We start from the raw sequence: 22,506 nt of genomic DNA on the forward strand, positions 1-22,506 counted from the left end.
ATATATATATATATATATCATTTAGAAATGAAAATAAATTACTCAGTTTGCAGTGCATTTATTTTTCTAAATTCAAGTTAGATTTACTTGAAACTTTAGTTTTAATAATAAAACAGGATTTAATGTCTTAAATTTATATATATATATATATATACATATATATATATATTCAGAATTTGTTTTTGATGGAAATGTATTTGGTTTATAGGATAGATTTGGTTTTCCATATTCATTTCACTTGTGATTTGAATTGGACCAGAAAGTACTGTGGATTTGACTTGGAATGGGTCCATTCGACATGTGAAGCAATTTTGGTCACTGCTTTGATATGAGTTCAAATGCTATTTTCCTGGCTACTCAAATTTTGAATTGGTCTCAGCGGCTACATTAAGCCTACAGTTATTACACTTTTAAAAAAAGTCAATTTTAATGGCAATTCCTTCCCACTTAACTCCTCACAAATTGGATGTGGTCTTGAGTGGCAGTCTTCTTTCAGCCACGATTGGGCTCCTTGCAAGCGAGTCAGAGGTTTGCAGCATTTTACGAGACATGTCTGCACGAACACTTCCATCCTGCAGATTTCCTCTTATGGATGCGATTAGAAGCAGTATCTCTCTACCGGGGTCTATTAGACCGTGGGGATTTATTTCTAAAAAATAATTTCTGATCTTTTGTTAGAAATGTGTACGAAAATATAGAGAAAATGGAGACATTATATAGTACATAAAAAAGGAAGAATACAACACAGACAAAGCTGGAGTGTGAAACTGACAGTTTTTTATTCTAAGTGATATCCATTTGCTTTTCTATCCTGCTTTCATCTTTGCTTCTCTCGTTGTTACAAACTAAGTTGTCTATTTTATGAGTAAGAGAACAGGCTGAACAAAAGATTTTAAGATTTTTTTCAAAGTAAAAATAAATAGATATATTAATGAAAAAAAAAACATGGAAAGCCTTTAGTCAAGATTTCCATAGTGCTTTTGAACTGTATTGAATTCAGGCAAACATGATGTAAAAGCTTTGGTTGACCGGGAAAAGATCTCGTTCACCGTGTACATGAAGTAATGTCATGAATTAGATTGTTTTACATTGCAACAACGACCAACATTATGCATAACTTTTCAGTGAGCTTTTATGCTTTTTAGGCTTTCATGCTTTCTCACTTCTAAAAAAAAACGGAATTGTGGCTCCAGAGGTCTAGTTTCTTTGTGATGCAGGCAAAATGTGCAAAAAAAGTGAGCGTAAAGGAAAGATGAAGCTTACAGGAAGAAAATGATGTGGCTATCCTAATGGCATGGAGATAAAGCAGAGGGGATTATTGGTAGTGTAGTCCATGAGAAAATGTATTTTTTTTATAAAAACTGACAAAAAATACGTGCCGAGCAGTTTATATTATATTTTTGCTTTTGTATCTTTGGAAGGCACAAGTGATCGTTCCAACGGCGTCCGTCACCTGCTCCACAGTCAGAACACGTCCGCCGAGTCCAAAAGAAATAAGAGACGACGAGCCTCTCTCTTATCGGTATTTACCTTTTGTGATGAGTGAGCACTGGTCAAAAAGAATTGCCTTGTCCTGTGTGCCACGCTGTCAGCGTGTCACAGTGCTGGTCGGGTGCCAGAGATGCCAAGCAGATACAGGCCGCCACGACTGCCGATTTGAATCCCCTACTAAATATCCCCTGCTATCAGTGACAGGCATCAAGAGGAGAGTAAAGCTTTTAATGGCCGCGGAGACACATCTCACAGGAATTCCCAAACAGGTGACACGGGGAGCGCTGCGGGAGGCTTCTGAGCCCGCTGTCATGTTGTAGTGTTCTGTTTGCACACCCGGCACAGGACGCCAGAACTACTCAAAGTTGTGTTTACAATGTGCAAGTCACTCAACCTGCATGAATCAAATTGTGTACTGACACTAAATTATATGGCATTTCCTGACCGAGAATGTACATTTTATCCTTTAAATTGTAGTAAAAAGTTACCTACACTTTTACAATATCAAATGGAAGGGTACGTTTCTCTCAGCCTGTTGTGAGTGTATCAAAACAAGTATTGGAGCTCTCAAAGCAGTTTACCCCTGTATCCATTTGGTTAATAGATCCATTAAGCAGCATGGCGTGAGTGGAGTGTGGCTGCTGCGTGGAGCGCAGGATGACGTGTTAATTCTGGGTAATTTATTACCATGGGTGTCGCCGGGCGGAGGAGCTCCTGACAGATCCCGTCTCTCTGGGATACGCCTGCAGCCGGGCTTCCGCGGGCATCGCCTGCCTTGCAGGGGCTCCAGCATTTGCCGCTCCCATCCGCTGATGCAAGTATGATGTAAAACCCTCGGTGCAGGGAAAACAACAGTGAGCATAGCGTGGCATTATATCAGACGGGCAGTCTTTGAAGGTAGGAGGCTAAAAGCACACCTGTGGAGAGGGAGAGGGTAATCAAATTTTCCCCTTCAGTGTTATGGGCACTCGCTGGCTCTCATATGGTTTTTATTTATGGAAGTATCCTTTTCTGTCTAGGGCCGGGCTCTGATTAGATCATGGATGCTGATTGTGGCCTGGAGCTGTGGTGATCAATCCTAATTTACTTGGAGAATTAAATTTATACATAGGAGGATGCAGTGCCCTGCCCTGATAGATGAAAGGGCATTTCCCTCTTGTGCATCAACAATCAAGATGACAGGAGCAGGGAATAAAAAAAGAAGAAGAAAAAGAACGACATCTTTGATTTTGTTTTGTTGTGTGTTTTTATAACATGTTACATTGGGGCATTCAATGGGGAATAAAAGCTGCATTAAAGACTGCAAGTCGATAAGTCGGAAGAAGAAATTGCACAGGCGTTTGTGCATAAGCTTCAGTGCTGTCTAATGTGCAGCCATCGGGATCAGAGAGTGCAGACCTCGGGTGCCTCAGAGGCAGAGGAAAGGGGATTGGGCAGGTCAACACTGCACTGCCGAGCTACCCGTCAGCCTTTTCATGTCATAATCAGTTAGGGGCAAATCGGCATAGACCAACTCTCAGTGCCCCGGGAGACTCCTCTCAGGATTTTTGTCTGTACTGTAACTGAAAGGTTAGCAAAAATAATTTATTTCTTTTTGCTCCACAGAAGGTTTTTTTTTCTTTTCTTTTTTTAAAATGGTGATGTTGTGATGCTCTGTCTTCAGCTCCAGCACTGTGTGTCAACAGTAGGCCACTGCAGCAGCCACGCCTGCTCGACATAGCATCTTTTTACAGCCGGAGCTGTCGTCCAATCGATGATGAATCTACAGAGTGATTAGCCCCACCCAGAGGCTGCTGAGATGGGAGATGTGGGAGGTGTGTGGTTGTCAAAGCAGGGCTTGCGAAGATGACTCAGTTAGGCACTTAGAGTAAGATCATTACCATGCAGGAACCCTCCGTCTAGCTTTGCTGTGTGTGCTGATTTTTTACTGTTGATATTGAACAGCCGCTGGTTTTTATTGTCTCTTACAGCAGAGCTGTGCTGGCTGCTTGTTGTGCACATTCATCAGGTCATCATGCGGTCTCCATGTTCATACAAGCCCACCTAGTTAGTTCATTCAGCCTAGCTAAGATCCATATTATTGCTGTTGTAGGGAAACCTAATTAGCCCAGTTTATGTGATTGATTGGCGCTTGAAACAAATACAGCGACCCTCACAGTTTGGTAGTTTACTTAGATTTTTTTTTTTTTGCATGTTGGATGCAATATGTATTTATTTGTCTTTTAGAACGTAACTGCTATGAAACACATTTTTTTCCCCATGGACATCACCGCCACGCTGTCTTTTCTCTCTTCTACCGCTCGCCGTCTCTGACCGCTAACGTGATCCATCTTTTTTCTTTTTTAATGAGTTAGAAAGCCGTCAGCAAAGCCCAATTTTACTTGTCGTCAAACACAAAGAAATGATTTCCGCTCGACCTAAAACTGTCCCTAAATCAATACTAAAGTAATGTTTTACGAATGAAGCGGTGACACGATTTGAAGCAGCGACGGCGTGGGTATTTCACCAATTGCCGACCGTCATCCCTGCAAATCCCACCCACAGGAAGTTCTCGTGCTTTTAGAAAGTAATAACCTTGGACCGGGGCCTGTTGTGTCCCCAGACCTTAATTTAGACCCTGGTCACTGCTGTTGAAACGCATTGAGTTCATCAAAAGGTTCCTTGTCCTTGGAGAAAGTTCCAGTGGTCTATAAAGGGAATTATGATATCATACACAAAATTGCAGCATGTCCTGGGAAAATCCAACAAGAATATCTAAGAGAGAGGAAAGTTGAAAGGAAATGGCTGGTTCTCTCCTGAGCTGTAACTCCTGCCTATAACATCAGTGATGGACGGTTGGAAGACCTTATTAAATCTGTGATCTTTTTAGTACACCTCCTTACTCTGGACCTACACGGGGAACGTATCGTGGAAATCTCAGGACCCACATAGTGAGGGAACCGTAATTGGTATCCAGCAGGACAGCACTATCTCACAGTCTCTTTGAGGGGAGTTCCTCCATTCAGGGCTGCTCCTCAAGAGCCTCACAGTTGCCATGTATTGCCTTTGTCCTCATAACCTGGCAGACAGGGAAAAGAAGCATAGTGGGGGATGTCCACCGGGCAGCTCGATGGTGGGATTCATGGAAGAAAAGCTTGTATGAGGGGCTCTGATGGCTAGCGGACAGCTCTCAAAACAGGTGTGAATACAAGGCTTTGAGGACACATTCATATCCAATATGTTGGAGCTGCTTTTGGAGTAATTTAGGGATGCCTGTTGTGCATTATGATTACAGACTTCATCTGTAGTCAGTTCTTTCAGGCCTGCGGAAATTAAAGTGATTTACATGGTTGTTTGCATATTGGGCAGGGAAGTGAAATCCAGAGACAAGTGGTCGCTTGAGACACATTTGAGACAATTTACGATGCCATGAGTCAACTGAAATCTGACTTGACTCTGTCTGGCTCTACACTACAGACTGTTTGATTTAGTGAAGCTTTATTAGTCTTTTTTCCCCTCTCTTATTTTCTCTTTGTTCTCTGTGTAATCATCTGTGATTGACACCATCTCTAGTTAGATTAGTCCATGATTTATTTCTATCTTTCTTTGAACAGCTGCGTACTAACGAAATGTTTACAAAATATGTTTTTCATAACAGAATCAGTGGAAGTCACACTTACTTTAGTCATGCTCCATGTTTCGATGCAACGCACTGCAGGATTATTAGTGGCATTAAGGTGTGATAACATCACTGACTCATTTTGTAAATATTGAATATTCCAACAAACTGCACACATTTCATTTTATTATTTGAAAAACAATGACAACAGCATGGGAATTAACTGCTTTAATTTTGGTACCTTTAGAGTCTTTTAAATGACCGCGGCAGTCTACATTCAGCGTTGATGAAAAACAAATAAAGTTCTCAGGGGGGGAAGCAATTCAAAAACGTTCTGTACAATACAACCAGGTCTGTTAGACGTTGGCCATTTCATAACCATTGGTATATGAAGCCCTCTGAAGGTACATTAGTGTTTAAGCCAAATGAAGTCGTTAACATTACATTAAAAACAACAGAAATCCAGTTTGTGCTTTCAGAGAGATGTGTCAGATAATTATCTCTGCACAGTTATAATTACAATAGGTAAGTTCCTGTAAGAAGAAAGCAAACTGGAAAAGAAGATTTTGTGGTGATAGTTTACATCCATTTAGAAACGTTAAAACAAATTAAACACAAACCACACAGGTTTGAGCTGACCTCTGGGGAAGGACATTAGCTTTAGCATCGCTCAGTTCATTATGTATCTATTTGTCCCTATCAAATGAACATGAGATTAACCAGCAGGACAATTTAAGTATACAAATCATGTTGGTTTGCAGTCGGATAGTGATGGTTATTGGACCAGTGACCAAAATATTCCTAAAATGATCCAACCTACAACTGCAAAGTAGCTGGTTAAGTGATCAAGAGTCAAATGAGAGCATCTCTCAGCTAAAGCAGTCCAAACAATTATTAAATGATCTGTTTCTTCTGAAATCTGTTTGGATGGCTTGATCATACATTTAGAATGGTATTCATCTGTGCCAAGCCACTGTTGCCAAGTAGGAGGACCTCCAATATAGTGCCCAGAAAGCTTATATTATCACCTGATAGATGTCTGTTGAATGTGATGCTATCAGCCAGAGGAGAGTGTGGACCAAACACCGCTAGAGGAGACTGAGGCATGCCAGCTGATCTTGTAGCAGAGGTCAACATGAAGTATGAGAAAGCAATCTACGTGCTGTCACCACATTGGCTCTTACTAATGTTTTATTGTCTGTTCTTTTCCTGGCCATCCACACTTGCCAAGTTTTGAGTGTTATATTATCATACATACCTCTAACACTTACTAGCGTTTTTTTTTTTTTTTTTTTAAGTTTTAATTTTTCATCTGAAAAGACCCACATGTGTCTCTGTGGTTTCTGCCTCCCACCCAAATACAGTGCAGGTAGACAGATTTTAGTTTGTGGGCCTGTTTGTGTCACTGACCTTGCTGTCGGCAGTTTTCCCTGACCATAACTTAAGTCGTTCTAATGAAAACTGTTGACGCCAAAGTCTGCCGATTTTTCAGATAAAACTGGGACATTTCATCCGGAGAGATGCTCCTGTTAATTTTTTTTTAATCTGTTTTTTTTTTCTGATGTAGTGAGCGCCAGAAACTACATTTTGTTCTCCCTCAATGTGTTGTATTACCTTGCACGGCAGCTGGATTCTTGTGATGTCACATGTGTGGCTTGGATGCGTGTGAGACGGCACGGAGTGGGGCGACTATTCGTTCAAAACTACAGTTGCCGAAGAGGTCAGCATAGATGCTTCAATTGCATAGGCTATATTGGAACTGGAGAGTCGAACGTAATTGGAAGAAGAGTCTTTTCTCCATGGAAAATATGTTTCCGCTCTTCCCCCAGAGTTTGATTTACAGATGGTTCATCCAATCACCCGCCAGATCTCTTTTGAAAATGCCTGCTTCTTTCCAAACAGTTTCCAATGACTGCTTCTCAGATGGTTCTGCCTAACAAACCATCTGGTGGGTCAGGTTAATTGTATTAGGGGTAGTGACTGAAATCTCAAAGCCAGATATATGAAAACCTGGCCCTCTTAATAGACCTAATCTACATACTGTGAGAAAATGGACTGTTGGAATTCCTGGGCTCCAGCCCACAGGCCTCGAGAACGGGATGTAAAATGTCTTTTGTTCAGAGCATCATTTATTTGCTGCTTTTGGTCCCACAGACCCTCCCGGGGCTACAGCTGCAAACCCCAAACATTTGTAACAGTGAGTTTGACAGTGGCAAGTTTACCGTAAGTTGATTATTGCTTAGCTGGTATTAGGTTTAGTACTGCGGGCCGGACTATAAATCAAACTCAGGTCTAGCCTTTGCAGGATGATGTGAGCATTAATCGTAGACTAATGAGAGATGGGTCACCACTCTGGTGACCTCCACACTCAGCAGCCATGCTTTGGGAACAGAAGCACTTTAGCCTCGTGGAGTGGTCCTCATTTAAAACCTGCATGGTCCTCACATTCATTTGTTGCCCCAGTTGTTTGCCAGCACTATAATGAACCTTCAGAATCCACGTTACTTATTCCCATTAATTCAGTTCGTAGATGTAGCATTGGATCATTCCTTACATGCCGGCCTGTACAAAGCACACACATGTATTTCCTTGTGGTTTAGCAGCAATATTGACAAGAGGTCATTTCAGCCTGACACAGCACTGCTCACATTTTTGCTGCATTTGGCCAAGGCCCGGGACGTACATCAATGCAGAAAGTGAATAAATTGACTGCTTCTCCCTGTTATTTACCGGCTGGATTTAAATGCATTATTCCATCGCCTTCTCCCTCTGTCAGGACTAAACCTTGAATTGCTTAGAGTGATTAGTAGCAGGGAGTGTGCTGCAGCAGCGGTCCCAGGCTACTTTTGTTTATGTTAAGTCTTTTACGCATTCTGTTTTATACGCCAGCGGGGCTCGCTTTTGATCCCGGAAGGAGGCGGCTTCTCCCCTCCCCAGTCTGCCTTCGCACTACAGAATTCAGATCTGTTTGGCAAGCTATTCAGCCCCTTCGCCCCCTCCAGCCAAGTCTTTTACCCTCTGTTGAAAACACACCTTTCTGTTGACCGAAGAGGCTTTTCTATAGAGTCCAGGCATGTGAAAGATTTCCAGAAAAGAAGTAAGTGGTGCCTGTGTGTAGCTCAATAGACCCTGTAGACAATGTTCTTGATATCTGCCCAAATTTCCTCTCTGTTGCGCTACAGGCTACTTTTGTGTGTAAACGTTTGTCTGCAGTGTTGTGAGCTGTCATTAATGCTTTGACTATGTGACGAGGTTGGTTAATACAAAAAACAACCAGAAAGATACCAAACCAAAGACTTTTTGAGAAATATTTGTCACTTGATTGTATATGTGTATATATATATGTATATATACACATATATATGCATATATATGTATATATATATGTGTATATGTATATATGTGTATACATATATAATATACTTTGTAAATTATAATTTGAGTTGGCTCTTTTAAACAATATCAACATTGTGTATACTTATTAACAATTAGTTTGGTCTCCGTGAGCTGAACAGCTCCCAAAAATATGCAGCTCTTGCACTGCAGCATATATCATTTCGTCTGTCTAAAAATGTCATCGCTAATCAGTGACACATTATGTCTCAATCTTTGTGATAATTACTTAGTATTACTAATTACTAAGTGATTTCACAGAGAAGTAATCTCTAGTCATGTCAGATTATACTCCATGGGATTCGCCAAACACAGTGCATGTGTGTTACTCGGTCTGCTTCTCGTGTTCGTTGGCGTTTGGTCTTGGATTTTGCACGAAGAATCTCTGACAAGTAAAAAGCAGCATGCAGTTAATTATCATGAAAACAGGGCTGTGTGCAGAGAGAAGGCGAGATTTATATGCAGCAGCACTGAATAGCAATCCTCAGCACACTGCTAATTGTTTGATGGATAGTACGGAGCCATTTGCATTTATATTGTACCCCAAACGCCGCCCCCGTATTTAGATCCCATATTTAACTAACTCCTGACACTGGAGCAATGGTCACGATGATCTGCCAGGTAAACACTTTAAGTGTTTTAAAGGAGGCTTCTCTGACCCGCTGTGCGGACTGGTGGGTGGCTTGTTTGATGGGTTTTTCATGTTTTCATCCTACACACAATTATACGACTTCAAAGATGTCCTCTTAAACATGATTTGGCCTTTGGGAGTAAAAAACTGCTTATAATCCAGAATTAATTAAATACGATCAGACACATATTTTAAAGGTATTTTTAAGATGTAACAATACTGTTATTCAATACTGCCTGATATTTTCTTAAATTACTTTAAAAATATTATTTTCATTGATTGATAATGAAAGTATTCCATTATTGAAGTACTACAAAATGCAACTGGTGGGCTGTGGATATGCAAAGATCTCTCGTGAGTCGATATCTATAGATCATTACATTTTTAACACAACAGTGTCATGACAGTAAAAACTGTGGAAGATTAGTTTTCACCGCAGCATCATAAGCTCTGCCTTCGTTCCAGGATACTGAACTGGTTTTAATCTTGGATCATAGGTGGTGAACTCCCACACACACAGCAGTCAATGGGCTGACCATGATTTATTCTGAGGTGGTGAGAAGCCCTGTAGAAAACCTTGACGGCCAGAATAGTTCAGTTGCTAACTTCTTTCGTGGCCTCCTTCTCTCAGGTGATTCAAACGATGACGGTTGATGATCATGTTTTTCATCATGTTTGAACCTGTAGTCATTCCCTCCACGGATTCAGTGCAACATAACTGTGTCTGATGACTCCAAGTCATTGCTCAACGCTCCCGGCAACACTTTCTCTGCACAACCACACAATTACTCTGCTTACAGCTGCTATACATTTCCTTTACAACCACACAGACACCTAACTTCACCCTGTCCAAATGAAGACAATGCAATTGAAAAATGTAGTGTGTGCAATTGTTTTAAAAGGGGGAAACGAAGCATCCATCATTTCTTTTGTCTGTCCAGAGAGACCTCAATTGATTTTGGATCACTGCATAGATATGCAGTTAGCTTCTTTTTGGCACCGCTCACGCTCTACAGCCGGAGAGGAACTTGGTCTTTGAAATAAAAGCTTGGGATTGTTATCTTTCGTTTTAGAGATTTCAATCCAATGGCAGTCATTTTTCACTGGTCTTTGTAAGTAACTTTTCCCACTGAGCTTTTGTTAATGTACCCTCATTAACCTTCTCCTTCAAAGTTTCATGCTACTTCTCTCAGTCCCTTGTTCCTTCCTTTAATAATAACACTTAAAAAATAGTCTTGTTATCAACTCCTAGTGTTGAGACATCTTGTTTCAATAGAACCTTCTGTTTATTTGCTACAGGAAGATGAGAATGTGTTGTTTTTCTTTTGGATCCTTCTCTCTGGATTTAGACCTAGACAGATGAACAAGAACAACAGCTTTGCTATCTGGCGCCAAAACACAATGATAACACCAGATGTAGCCTATTTATGGAGAACAACACTGTTTAGTTTTACAGTAAGCTTTGCGTGAAAAAAACCTGACAGCTGCCTGCACTTAAGGTGAATACGTTTTGAAGACCTACCATTTGCATCCAATATCATCTGTTATTGTGTATGGCCTCTTGTTTTGTTTTTATGTGTACAAAAAAACAAAAACCCTGATTTTCCCATGGCCTCAAAGGTACGTCTCGTGGTATCCCGACCGATTAATAATGTGGAGAAAGGCCAGGGCCATGCAGACGAGAGATGGTCGAAGCACTGAGCCCAGCTCTTTGGAAACAAAAACAATGCACTTTGCAGAACATTCTTGAAACTTTAGAAAGCTGCTTGTTCTCCGCTCTCTCGCATTTGCATAGCATCAAGGGTCTCGAGCAAAAAGGTAAAAATTAGCAACCCATACAAGCTGCGTCTGAAATCTTGGGAGCAGCTGAAGTGCTCTTGCCCCCCCCATGTGTCCCCCCCGCCCCCCATGTGGTGGTGGTCCTGGTATTGAGGCCCCAAGTCATTAATCACCAGGATCTTTTCAGCTGTCAATACATACAAAAAGAAAACCCCCAAACCAAACAATGGTGTCGTCAATAGAAAAGTTTCTTTTAAAGCAGGGGCAAATATAGTTCACTAGGGATTATTGTTTATTGTTCTGTCCGGCATAAATCTCATACAGTATTCATAAAGAGCTTATCTTGTGGAAAAATCCTTGTCTGACCATCGCAGGCATATTGTCAGTAAAAAAAACAACTCCCAGCTTTTCCAGGGGGAGTTTTTATCTCTTTTTCAAAGACCTGGGGTCTCTCATCCAGTGACTTGCATCTAGTAAAAAGAAAGTAGTATCGCAACACGAATGATTACGTTTTTAGCTCATGATATTTAATTATGGATATGCCGTTATGCATTGGAGGACACAGGGAAATATATATTGCTGCAATATCTGACTCACTAATTCCTGAGTTCAGTAATTGAGCTTCAAAGTACACAGTGACCAAGCCTTTAATCACATTTATATCCACATTGACGTTTGGTAATCCAACTCAATATCTGTATACTATGTGGTCTCCTCCAATGAGCTGTTTGCAAGACACTGTCAATTATATATTTTAATATTACACATTCATTTTATATGATGTTGCACTTGAACAGCAGTTTTATTTGTCCTCTGTTTTACCTTTTTAACACGAGAACACTAACGTTAAAAATAGTCACAGTACATCGGGTGAATTTCACCCGATTTAATGTACCTGATAAAATATACTTCTCATCAAAATATATTCAAATACAACCATACAAGGCAAGTTGAAGTACTCTTCTTTTATTTTATCATATAGAAATGATTATATAAACAAAAAACAGGTATCACGGGGAGTCCCTGAAAAAATATATATATATGATATATATATAGCTATGAACTTGTTACTTGGTTCACATGTTCCTGTGACATGTGAGTATTGTTCTTTGAAGGAACATTCTCACAATAATTATACAGCAAAAGCAGAACCAATTCTATTTTAGAATGTCCCATTTATTCTAAAGAATGTGTCTTTATTACACTTCAATATTTGGTCCTTCAAGCCACAGATATGAAATAGCTGAATGCTAAAATTCTCTCTCCCTATTGATCTTGCAGTCTGTGTGCTTTTTGACAGTTGTGGTTTTATGTTTCAGTTTTTAATCATCTCTGCTGGTTCGGTGTAGTCCTAGATTTGTTTGGCTCCTCCGTTTTCAACTGGTGATGATTTGTAACTTATAAACAACACAATTCATGGAAGGACACCTGCCACTTTTACAGATGCTGGAGGCTCCGCGTTTCTATACGGCACATAAAACAGAAAATTTGTGGGAGACTTGCACCGTAAACTTTATAGGTGCAAGATTTGTTGTGCCATATTTTATTAAATCTAATCCGGGTGGTTCTTCGTGCTCTCCCGGTGTGTGCTGAGCCATGCATACACTGCTGCTTGGAAACAAGCATTTGCATTTTATTTATCTCAACACTTACTCTGCTATATGTGTGTGTGTGTGGATAGTATTATTTAAAAAAATATATCATTATGCCTCTTAAAATCCTCGTTAATCATGATTGCAAGTGATTATATGTTTGCTGATTTGAAAGGTTACATTTAAAGATCAACTCTGCTGTCAAGACATCTTTTCATACACCCGGTCTCCTAATCGTTTTTTCTTCGTGTTTTTTCCTCCGCAGAATCAGTCAAACTAAGTTGGCAGTGTAACCCACATCTGGTGTTGAGAACAGTGCGGAGGCAGCCATGGAAGTAAAGGAACGCAGACCCTACCGCTCGCTCACCGCCCGGCAGGACACGGAGCGCCGGTACACCAGCTCCTCTGCAGACAGTGAGGACGGCAAACCCAACCCCAAATCCTACAGCTCCAGCGAAACACTCAAGGCCTTCGACCATGACTCGAGGATGGCCTACGGGAGCCGCGTCAAGGAAATGGTTCATCACGAAGTGGACGAGTTCAACCGGCAAGGTCGGCCTCAGCTGTGCCAATGTTATGAAATACTGTGCCATTATGTCATTGAAAGCAACATGGTGTGTGCATAAGTGTAATAATGTAGCAGTGCTCAACGACGTGAAAAGGCCGGTTATCGGATTCAGGGTGCGTTACTGCCTGTCCTCAGTATTGGCGTCATTGCTTTTTCATGAGGAGTCTCATTCCGTCACTGCAGAGGTCAGCCCGCATAGTTTGACTATTAACAGAGGTGGTCGGGGATTGAACTCACCGTGCCAGGGTTCAAAACTGCATGGAGGACATGCATGCCGTTACCTGCTCTTTGGAATATATTATTGATCATCAGAATTCAAACCAGATGTGATGGTTGTGTCGAGGTGGCTTGAGATCAAACTGAAGCCATTTTACGAAGAACTTTTTTTTTCATCATAAATGGAGAGGCTATTTGTGGTGCACTGGTGGAAAGAAACAAACATTATTGCGCGTCTTTATTTTTTTTAATTTGATGTTTATCTGTTTTGGGATCGAGTGAGATTCTCAAATCCCCACGGACTGATTTACAAGTCTGTTGTTGCTGTGGTAATGCTAAATACCTTCGTAGAGAAGAAATAGATGACAGATGTCTCAGTTTTCAAATACATAATTTAAAGACATAAAAGCGGTGAATTTTTTCATTTGAAAACTGCTGTTGTTTACGAACAAAAGACGAATGCAAAACACCAGTTGTATTTACTTTCAAACCCCAAATATATCAATTTTTATAATTGTCCTCTCTGGCAACTCTCCATGGTTAAAAAGATTGAGATGAATGTGGTCCAAGCAACATGTTGAAAGATGCTTAAATCACACAACACCCTTGCACATAGCGGATACTTGCATTGTCAAGTAGCTGCACAGCTATTTCTTGTGGAACCTTTGTTTTTCAAGGGTTTTCTCCACCACTCAATGCAAGGCTATTGCATCTTTTTTTCCTGTAATGAATCCATTTCTTGATGTTGAGTAATGCAGATCGTAGCAGAATGAATTACCAGGGCTTTATTTATTGGTTTGCTGCAGGGGCCGACTTCTCCCTTCGAAACCTGGGCTTCGGAGAGGCCCTCCCGTCGCACGTAGCCACGTACAGGACTGACCTGGGGATGCCACACCGCGAGTACTCGGTCAGTGTGGGCTCAGACGCAGACACTGAGACGGACGGCATCATGTCGCCGGAGCACGCGGCCAGATTATGGGGCCGCAGCAACACCAAGTCAGGCCGCAGCTCGTGCCTCTCCAGCAGGGCCAACTCCAATCTCACTCTCACTGACACTGAACACGAGAACACAGAAAACGGTAGGACACTTCTGTCTTTCACTAGTCCTTATTCATGGCGAGCTGTCTTTGTCTTTTTTTCCATGTTGATTTGATTTTCACGTCGAAATGGAATTGAGTTGTGATAATCTTTTGAAGCATGTTCTGGCACACTAATGCAGAATTTAATGCTACAATAACAACAAAAAACAGGAGGCTGTTCCGCATGGTACGGTCTGAGACTCTAAATCTTGGTGGATTTTGAACTGTTTCAGTCCGACCAAGCTGAAGTTGACATTTTGATTAAGCTTTTTTAATCTCTGTTAGCATTTTTTTTTCGAGATGCACCGATACCATTATTGGATATTGGGCCGATGCTGACTTAAATAGCTGTATCATGTGTCTGCGACAATGGGACCGATCTATTCAACCCTCCATACACACATATCAGTTACATTATTACTGGAATTGTAATTCCTGTTAATTTTTTTCCCCGAGTTTCTGGTAACGAATAATAAATAACAATTCAATAAATCCATCTATTTATATATTTGTTACAACTTGTTGAATTATGAGGGTAGTGTTCAAGTCATGCCTGATGTTTTCTTACCCATAAGAGAGCGATCCAGGTCACATCCCCACAATGAGGCGTACCGCTTATTGAAGCACAGGAATTGCTCTCGGGTCTGAAAATGAATCGCTGTATCCCTAATTGTTTTTTTGAATTTAGCTCAAGATCAACATGTTTAGGATTTCACCTCTTAAAGAAAAGTCAGTTACCTGTGTTCCAGCACAACCAGACAATTGGATTACAATTCCCTACTGTTCATTCCCAGATCGTTTTATTATTGCTTTCTTCTTTTTGTAGCAGTGTACGTGTGTACTTTGATAGGAACCGGTTTGGCAGGTTTCTTGGTGAAATCAGTGCCAGGAAATGAGAAGCTATATTTATTGAATTGATCTCTTTGTTGCTTGGCGTTTCTCCGAAGGACCAGATGAGCTGTTGTGCTTCCTCAGAAGGTCACTCGAGCTCAGGGAATATGTGGCCGTGAACCATGGCAAGTGTCACAAGAGAGTGCAGCAGTTATTTTTTAAATTGTAGCTCGGTGTGTTATAAACGAATGATATTGCAGAATTTGGATACTCAGCTCTGTACCCAAAGCACTTATTTGTCGGCAAACTCAGTTACAACTTAGTAATGGTTTAATTAGTGTATACACTAAAAGGAAAAGCCCTTGGAATCAATTCAGGGCAGTTTGTATGAAGTACCTAGTATTACCCACAATGCCCTTTCTTGTCTATAACGTCTCCTCTTTCTGCATTTGTTTACCTGAATGTCTGTCAACATCAATGCTTTTTCCTGTTTTTTCTTTTTGACACCGAGGTGCTAGGTGGTGAAATTTAAGTTCTGTTTCGCATTATGCAAAATTGAACGCAAACCTAAACCCAGCATATTAACTGGCAGATTCACGATACTGCTCCCAGGCTACTTCAGATAGAGGATCTCATCAAGGGCCATCGGCACAATTCTAATTGCCCCTGCACAGATCTGCTGAGGACCTTGTGAATAGCTTTGCATTTCAGAGTGCGTCACATTATGTATTGGCTTCTTATTATAAGTGACAGAAAAAACTCTTGGAAGTGAAATCCATTTGCCCGAATGACTCAGGGAGAGAACGTGGCATTCCTCTGCTTGATCATCCGAGATGCCAGGGGACTTAAATTTGGCTGTATTGTACATAATTAAAGAGACTCTTCTTGGATGACATGTTCAGGGGTCGGGCACGCTGGAATGTGTGCAAAGCACCAGTAGCTGCAGCATCGTACTACATCTGTGAGACCCAATCAAGATTCTAAGTAGCTTTTTCTTCAACTCAACCAAGCAGAGAGAGCACTTGTATTCAGCATTTAATTCAGTAATGCTTGATAACATACAATGTGTATATGGCAAGTTAATTAAAATCCACGCGGCAGACATGCTTGTGTGTACTTTAATCTCTTTAAATCAACAAACCATTTACTCTGCTTTAATGTATTCAAGCCGCTGGGCAGTTCTCCCCCTCATCGCATGTGACTCACTTGACCCTGCTTTTAATGCATGCAAATAAGCCATAGACATTTGGAACAATTTTCTTGATGCTCAAGTGATTTTTAGGCATTGCATACATAAATACTATGAGTAACAATCCTGGGTGATAATGCCATGGTTTGATAAGATTTATTACTCGATGTGATGTGATGATAACATGAGTTGATGCTTTAATTCTCGGTCTAATCTTCTGCATGATTGGTAAACAATTACCAAATGTATTTTTTAACTCTTGAGTTTTTGAAAAGTAATTATGTCCAGCATGAATTATTAGATGTGTGGTGTTTAGACATGGCTATAGATGGCTGGCTACATGGATGTGCCATAATAGTAATAATTATACAAACATGTATAGTTAGTCGCATTGGAGAAACCTTTTCTTCTTTAACATACACAATAAATGCACACAATGGACGTACAGACGTCAGATGTCAGAGTGAAGGGGCTGCTTCATATAGCAGCGACTCAAGCATTTATGGGTTCCCTGCCTTGCATAAGGACACTAGGCAGTGCCTAGGAGGTGAGCTGCCACCCCTCCAGCTACCGGTCCACAGCCTGTACCGACTTGTACCGTGCTGGACTAAAACCGGCTCCCAACGGACTGCTTTTACCGCATACGTATAAGCTGGTTAGCGTTTAAAGTGCATCCGTGCCGTGTGTACAGGTTTGTGTGTCTCCTACCCAGCATGCCTCTAGTCACTAGGAAGCCCCTTGAGGACACTTCCAGCAGCTAGCAACTGCTGAGTCATTGCACATCCTACAGAGACTGAATAGCAAGGAGGCCAGCCCGGCCTGCTGAGTTTGGGGGAGGGCTGCTGTTCTTGGGGTTTGTCCTATTACAGCTTATACAGATGTGTACTCTAATCCCAACTTCCCCCCACTGTTGTGGCTGGACTATTATGTTTCACTAAGCATAAGAAGCTGCAGTGGAGATAGCCACAAAAGCCTGCTGAGGGGCTGTTAGTCATATGTTGTATAACCCGAGGAGAAAAAGAATGTGCCAAGGCCTCCGCATGTCCTGTTGATAGAACAGTGCTTGTGTGACTGACGCTGGCTGTCTACAAAGAAAATGTAATTAGTTTCAGTGGGCGTTTATGTACTGATTTAGCTTTCACTTACTCAATCCTCTTAGGAGATCTGTTCTGTATTGATTAAGTAGATGTATAGACACTATATACTATATAAATACTATACTATCTAGAACTGCTTGGCAGGTTGTTTTTCAAAGACCCAATTGATAATAAAATGAAAGGCCATGTTAAATCCCAGCTGTTGTCAAAAGCCCCACAAAAAGACATTGAACCTTAACTCACTATTGACTACTAGTACGCTATGTTCACAAAACAAAAGAGGGAGATGAAAAACAAATATATATATGTATGTATGTATAGAAAAAACAAACAAAAAAAATATATAAATATATATATATATATATGTATATATATATATATATATATATATATATATATATATATATATACACACACACACTTTATACAAAATAGTAATATTCAACCCAGAATTGTTTTATTTAAATGGAATGAGTTCTTTTATAATAACGAATGGCAGATACAGTGCAGGATTTGTGTAATTATTACATTTTTTTAGTTCTATTACTATTATTATTTTTGTATTATCTCTCATTACTCAAATCCTGGTTGCTAGAGGCTTTGCTTCTGGGCAACGCCTGGAGGAACGCCAGTGAAATCTTCCGGTGAAAGTCCCTCCACAACCTTAAAGGATGAGTGGGTGTGTGTGATAAAGTAAAGGGACTTGCATGAAAGTAGACTGGAAGTCATGAATATGCAAATTTTAATTTACAATTTTATTTTCAGTAGAGGACCAATGTAAAATAAACCAAATTACGCTGAAATAAGCACATTTGTCGGAAAGATAATTGTATGATTTTTATATTAAAATACTTTTTTTTTTTTTAGCCTGCAGTAGATTTCATGAGAAGTATCAAATATTATGATTGTCCATACTAATCTCATCTGCATGTCTTCATCAGATCAAGCAGGTATTGAAACAAAACATCTTTTGAGGTTTCTCCACCGACTAATGATTTAAAAAAACGAAGGAAAAAAAGATTTGTGAATGATGGTCGGGTCTCTTAATCCAATTCTGTTTCTTGTTCTGCATGATTAGCTACGAGTCATCAATCAGCATTTTTACCTTCAAAGCACATTGGTTAATGTGCTGATGTGATCATGCTTTTAGCTGGTGTCGGAGCAGTATTCATCGATGTTGAGCTGTCTGAGAGAAAGTCAAGTCTTTTCATGTGGATTTACCATGCGCTGCCTATTTTCTGCATTTTCATACAGATTTGTTTACAGCTGTCGAGATGAGATTTATTTTTTCTGCCTTCATTGCGGCTAATAACCTTTCCATATTGAGATATTAAGTGTCTTAGTATTATTCAGGTTGTAATATGTTAATTAAGCTGGTCTGCTTTGCACGTAATTACACAAATCCAAGTTAATTATGAATAATGGCTACAACTAACTACAAAACTCCACTAAAACTAATAAACCAGAACTTTCACATTTTTCTACATTTTCTTTCCTCTAATCTTAGTTACATTCTCTAGTACTATTTAATGCTCGAATAAAATAAAAAAAAATCTAAAAAAGTATGTGCAAACTCCTCAGTCACAAAGATGAATGCCGTTGCTACCTGTATGATATGCTTGTTGAAGTCTCTCAAGAAACTTTGAACGGTTGAAAGATTGAGGTCAAGAGCTCCAGGGCGGTGCTCAGCGGCTGACTCTTTGAACAGAGCGTGACGAGGGACAGGTGCTCGTCGTAGAAACGCGACGCAGCCCCAAAAAGCAGACGGGTTGAGAACGGCACATTTCAACTTCAGCAGGGAGCACATCAACCCGTCCTCTACCCGTGGTGCTCGTGACTGAAAGCACCTTATTTCAGTTCTTGTTACTCTTGGCCCCCGAGCAACTTTACCTATCCATAGGAGAGCGTCAACTGTGCGTGAGGGTGATTGATCAATGTATTTTTTAGGCTTTAGATCCATAAAGGAACGTCAATCATTTCAAACAGCGATAGTAGCAGAATTAAGAGACCAGATGAAGCCAAAGAATGAGCGAAAATAAGTGTTGTAAATCCGCCACCGCCGGAATTTGCTCTCTGCATTTAACCCATCTATAGCAGTTTAGGAGCAATGGGATGCTAAGAGGTGTCTGGGGAGCAACTGAGGGTTCAGTGTCTTGCTCAAGGACACTTCGACATGCAAACTATGGGGAGACCAGTGTTTGAACCAGCTACCGTGTGGTTGCAGGATGGTCACTCTTCCTCATGAGCTATAGCCGCCCCCGGGCGAATAGGTTCGATATGACAAAGCTCTGGCCAAAGCAAGGCCATCGATGACCGCAACAGTAGAGGGTCAAGTGATTTAAGTCGTGTTGCAGTTTGAGATCTTCATATTGATATGGTAGTGTTATCCAATAGCATCAATAGCCAGTTTAAATAGTGATATCGTTAGGCCATGTGCATTAGTTTATAATGATATAAGCCTATAATTCGATTTGCAGTCAAACTGGATAATGCCATGATAATTATGACGTTTAATTTGTTCGGGGTTGTCTGACTCAAAATTGCCTCGAAGTGATGCAATGAACAATCCATTAGTTTTAAGCTCACCTAATGACTCATGACTCCTACAACAGGTCGGCTCGCTAGTATTCAAAGAGCATCAAGTTCTTCTAAATCACTCGTAGAAGTCACTTAAGAAGGGACCTGTTCCTATGAGTGGTTCATTGATTTATACCACATACCGCATACCATATGGGATATCTTTGATCATAATTTGTTGGGGTAAGATGAGTGAAAATAATGAGTCACGATAGAAATGACCCCCCTGCAGAATTATCAAGAGTTCTTTCTAAAAGTAACGGCAGAACAAGCATTGCGCATTATACAAAACTGTGCACCTCAATCTTGAACGTCACAGACTACGCATGCTGAAATACTGACGCTTGTGGCCACACCCTCATGAAGTGAATAAGCAAATGCCTTTGAAGCCCTCTCCACGCTCAAGATGTGTTTATAGCTTTGAACCGTTTCCCTGGAGCGTTGGGAGCCTGTTGGGTTGAAGAGAAATCAGACTTCCAATTAGACGAGCCGTTTCCTGTATTAGTAGGCTGGATTTATGAGGGCATGTTTTACAGCAGCGTCGCAGGACCACAGAGAAAGAGCTTCCTGTTGTGACCTTGGAGTAGAAATAGGTGCAAATAAGAAATACACTTGTGTTTTACTGCATACTTTGGTAGGAAAATCAATTATCATATTTAAGAGCAATATTGTTATGTTTGTCTGACATATAATTGACACAAAAAAAGCAGAACAGCAGGCATGTTATTAGTCTTTTTTATTTTATTTTAATGACGTTTTTGTTATGATCAGTAAAGCCTTTCTTGTTTCAATCGGTATCATTTTTATACAGAAATACATTGAATTCACACAAAGCTGTTTCATGTTATTATTTTAGTAAATGAAATAATCATACATTTATAATTGCATGGCCTGGAATTGACCTGACATCCCAGTGGACTGGAGCTGTGCACACATTGGAATTGAATGAATATATAATTAGATGGCGTTATTTTGAGTACAATGGATTCCCTTGAATCTTTTAACGGACCATATTGAGGGATTCTTTTTACCTGCCCTGCAGGGTTTGACTATTGATCACGCTTTTGCCCTGTAATTATCTGTGCTCCAAAATATTCTGTAAAATCGTTCTATGCCCATCAATTACAACCTGCTCATGTCATTTAAAACATGACTTCATGACACAACATAAGAATGAAAAGAATTCAACAAACGATTATTCTTTTAATATGTTTTTTCAACATTTGGTCTTAAAATTTAGACTTAATGTTTTTTGTATGGCATTTACAGTGTTGCTTTCCATTAGACATAACTCCTGTTTGCAATGTTTTACGGTGTTTGCTCAAAGAATCAAGATCTAAGAAACTGCAACAGTAAGAGCCAGCTATACAGATAATAATTGCCTTTCTTTGACAGATGTCTTTGTATTTACAAAGTTTTGAAAGAAGTGACACAATTGTAGAGAATATTATTTGAGAAAACCACAGGAACAATTACACAATTTATACAGTTAGTGATGGCAATCAGTTTCCTTGCAGAACAAACATATAATCACGTGTTAAACATTGGTATCCTGACGCTTCATTGCCTCTTCACATCTGCAATCGACACGGCGGCTGTGATCATTTGCTGCAGGGGACAGTGCTTCCTGTAATATTGGGATCTGTAATTCCGTATCCACATCGAGCACAACATGGAAGCTCGCTCTGAGATGGTCACAGGCATCGCAGCAGCAGAATATCAGGCGAAATGAGGCTTCAAAGTAATCACTAGTGGTTTCCCAGCGCACAGCCGTGGTTATTTCTTCCCTCAGTGTGCCTTGTAAAGTTATTTATTTGTTTACTTTTTTGGCAGAGTCTGCGCTCAGATCATGGATTAGTAGAGATATTCTCTGGCTCATTTGCGAGCTAATTTGCTGGGTTTTAGAGGCCCGTGTGGACAGTTTTGGTCTGTTATCTGTGGACTCGCATACCCGCCCCCTGCCAGTGCCTCTGACAGTCTAAAACCAACAGCACATCAGGGCCCATCTTACCACCAGAGCTCAGGGGCCTCGCTACAGCTCAAAGCACGACGTGGAGCGGGATGAGCCCTCCTCCGTGGAGGATCATCCTTACCCCGTCTTACAACTTCTGTCTCTCTTTCAGCAATATCCATTTAGCATACAGCCAACTATCTGTGCTCTTGTTGTATTTTTTTTAGTTAGTTTCAGGAAACAGAATCCCTGCTTAGAATGGGATAGAAAATTCCAAGTCTCTGATTTCCTATCGGTGCGTATACTGATCATATTGTACAGATTCTGTATGTTTTTTTCTACGTCAACAAGTTTTTGTTGTATAATTTGACAAAAAAAGTTGTTTTACCGACCTAAAAAGCACATTTTTGTATGTACACTTCCTCAAGTTTTATATATGAAGGGTTGGATGGTTATAGTCCAATCCATTCCACCCACTAAGGTAAACATATTTCTAATTTAAAAAAGAACATTG

At 40.4% G+C, this 22,506-nt stretch overlaps 1 protein-coding gene across 7 annotated transcripts in view; it reads left to right on the forward strand.

The window, feature by feature from the left end:
* The window catches only part of tenm4 (teneurin transmembrane protein 4), a 147,404-nt gene that overhangs the window by 18,998 nt on the left and 105,900 nt on the right, over nucleotides 1-22,506 (forward strand). For all 7 annotated transcript variants that reach the window (XM_068584297.1, XM_068584301.1, XM_068584304.1 and 4 more), the window contains exons 2-3: nucleotides 12,750-13,036; nucleotides 14,075-14,347. In XM_068584297.1, coding sequence (XP_068440398.1) covers nucleotides 12,814-13,036; nucleotides 14,075-14,347 — 496 coding nt within the window. In that variant the 5' untranslated portion in view covers nucleotides 12,750-12,813. The remainder of the gene's footprint in view (nucleotides 1-12,749; nucleotides 13,037-14,074; nucleotides 14,348-22,506) is intronic.

This window comes from Clinocottus analis, unplaced genomic scaffold (genome assembly GCF_023055335.1).
Source record: "Clinocottus analis isolate CAN_PGR_092001 unplaced genomic scaffold, fCliAna1.0.p SCAF_2, whole genome shotgun sequence".
Lineage (NCBI taxonomy): Eukaryota > Metazoa > Chordata > Actinopteri > Perciformes > Cottidae > Clinocottus > Clinocottus analis.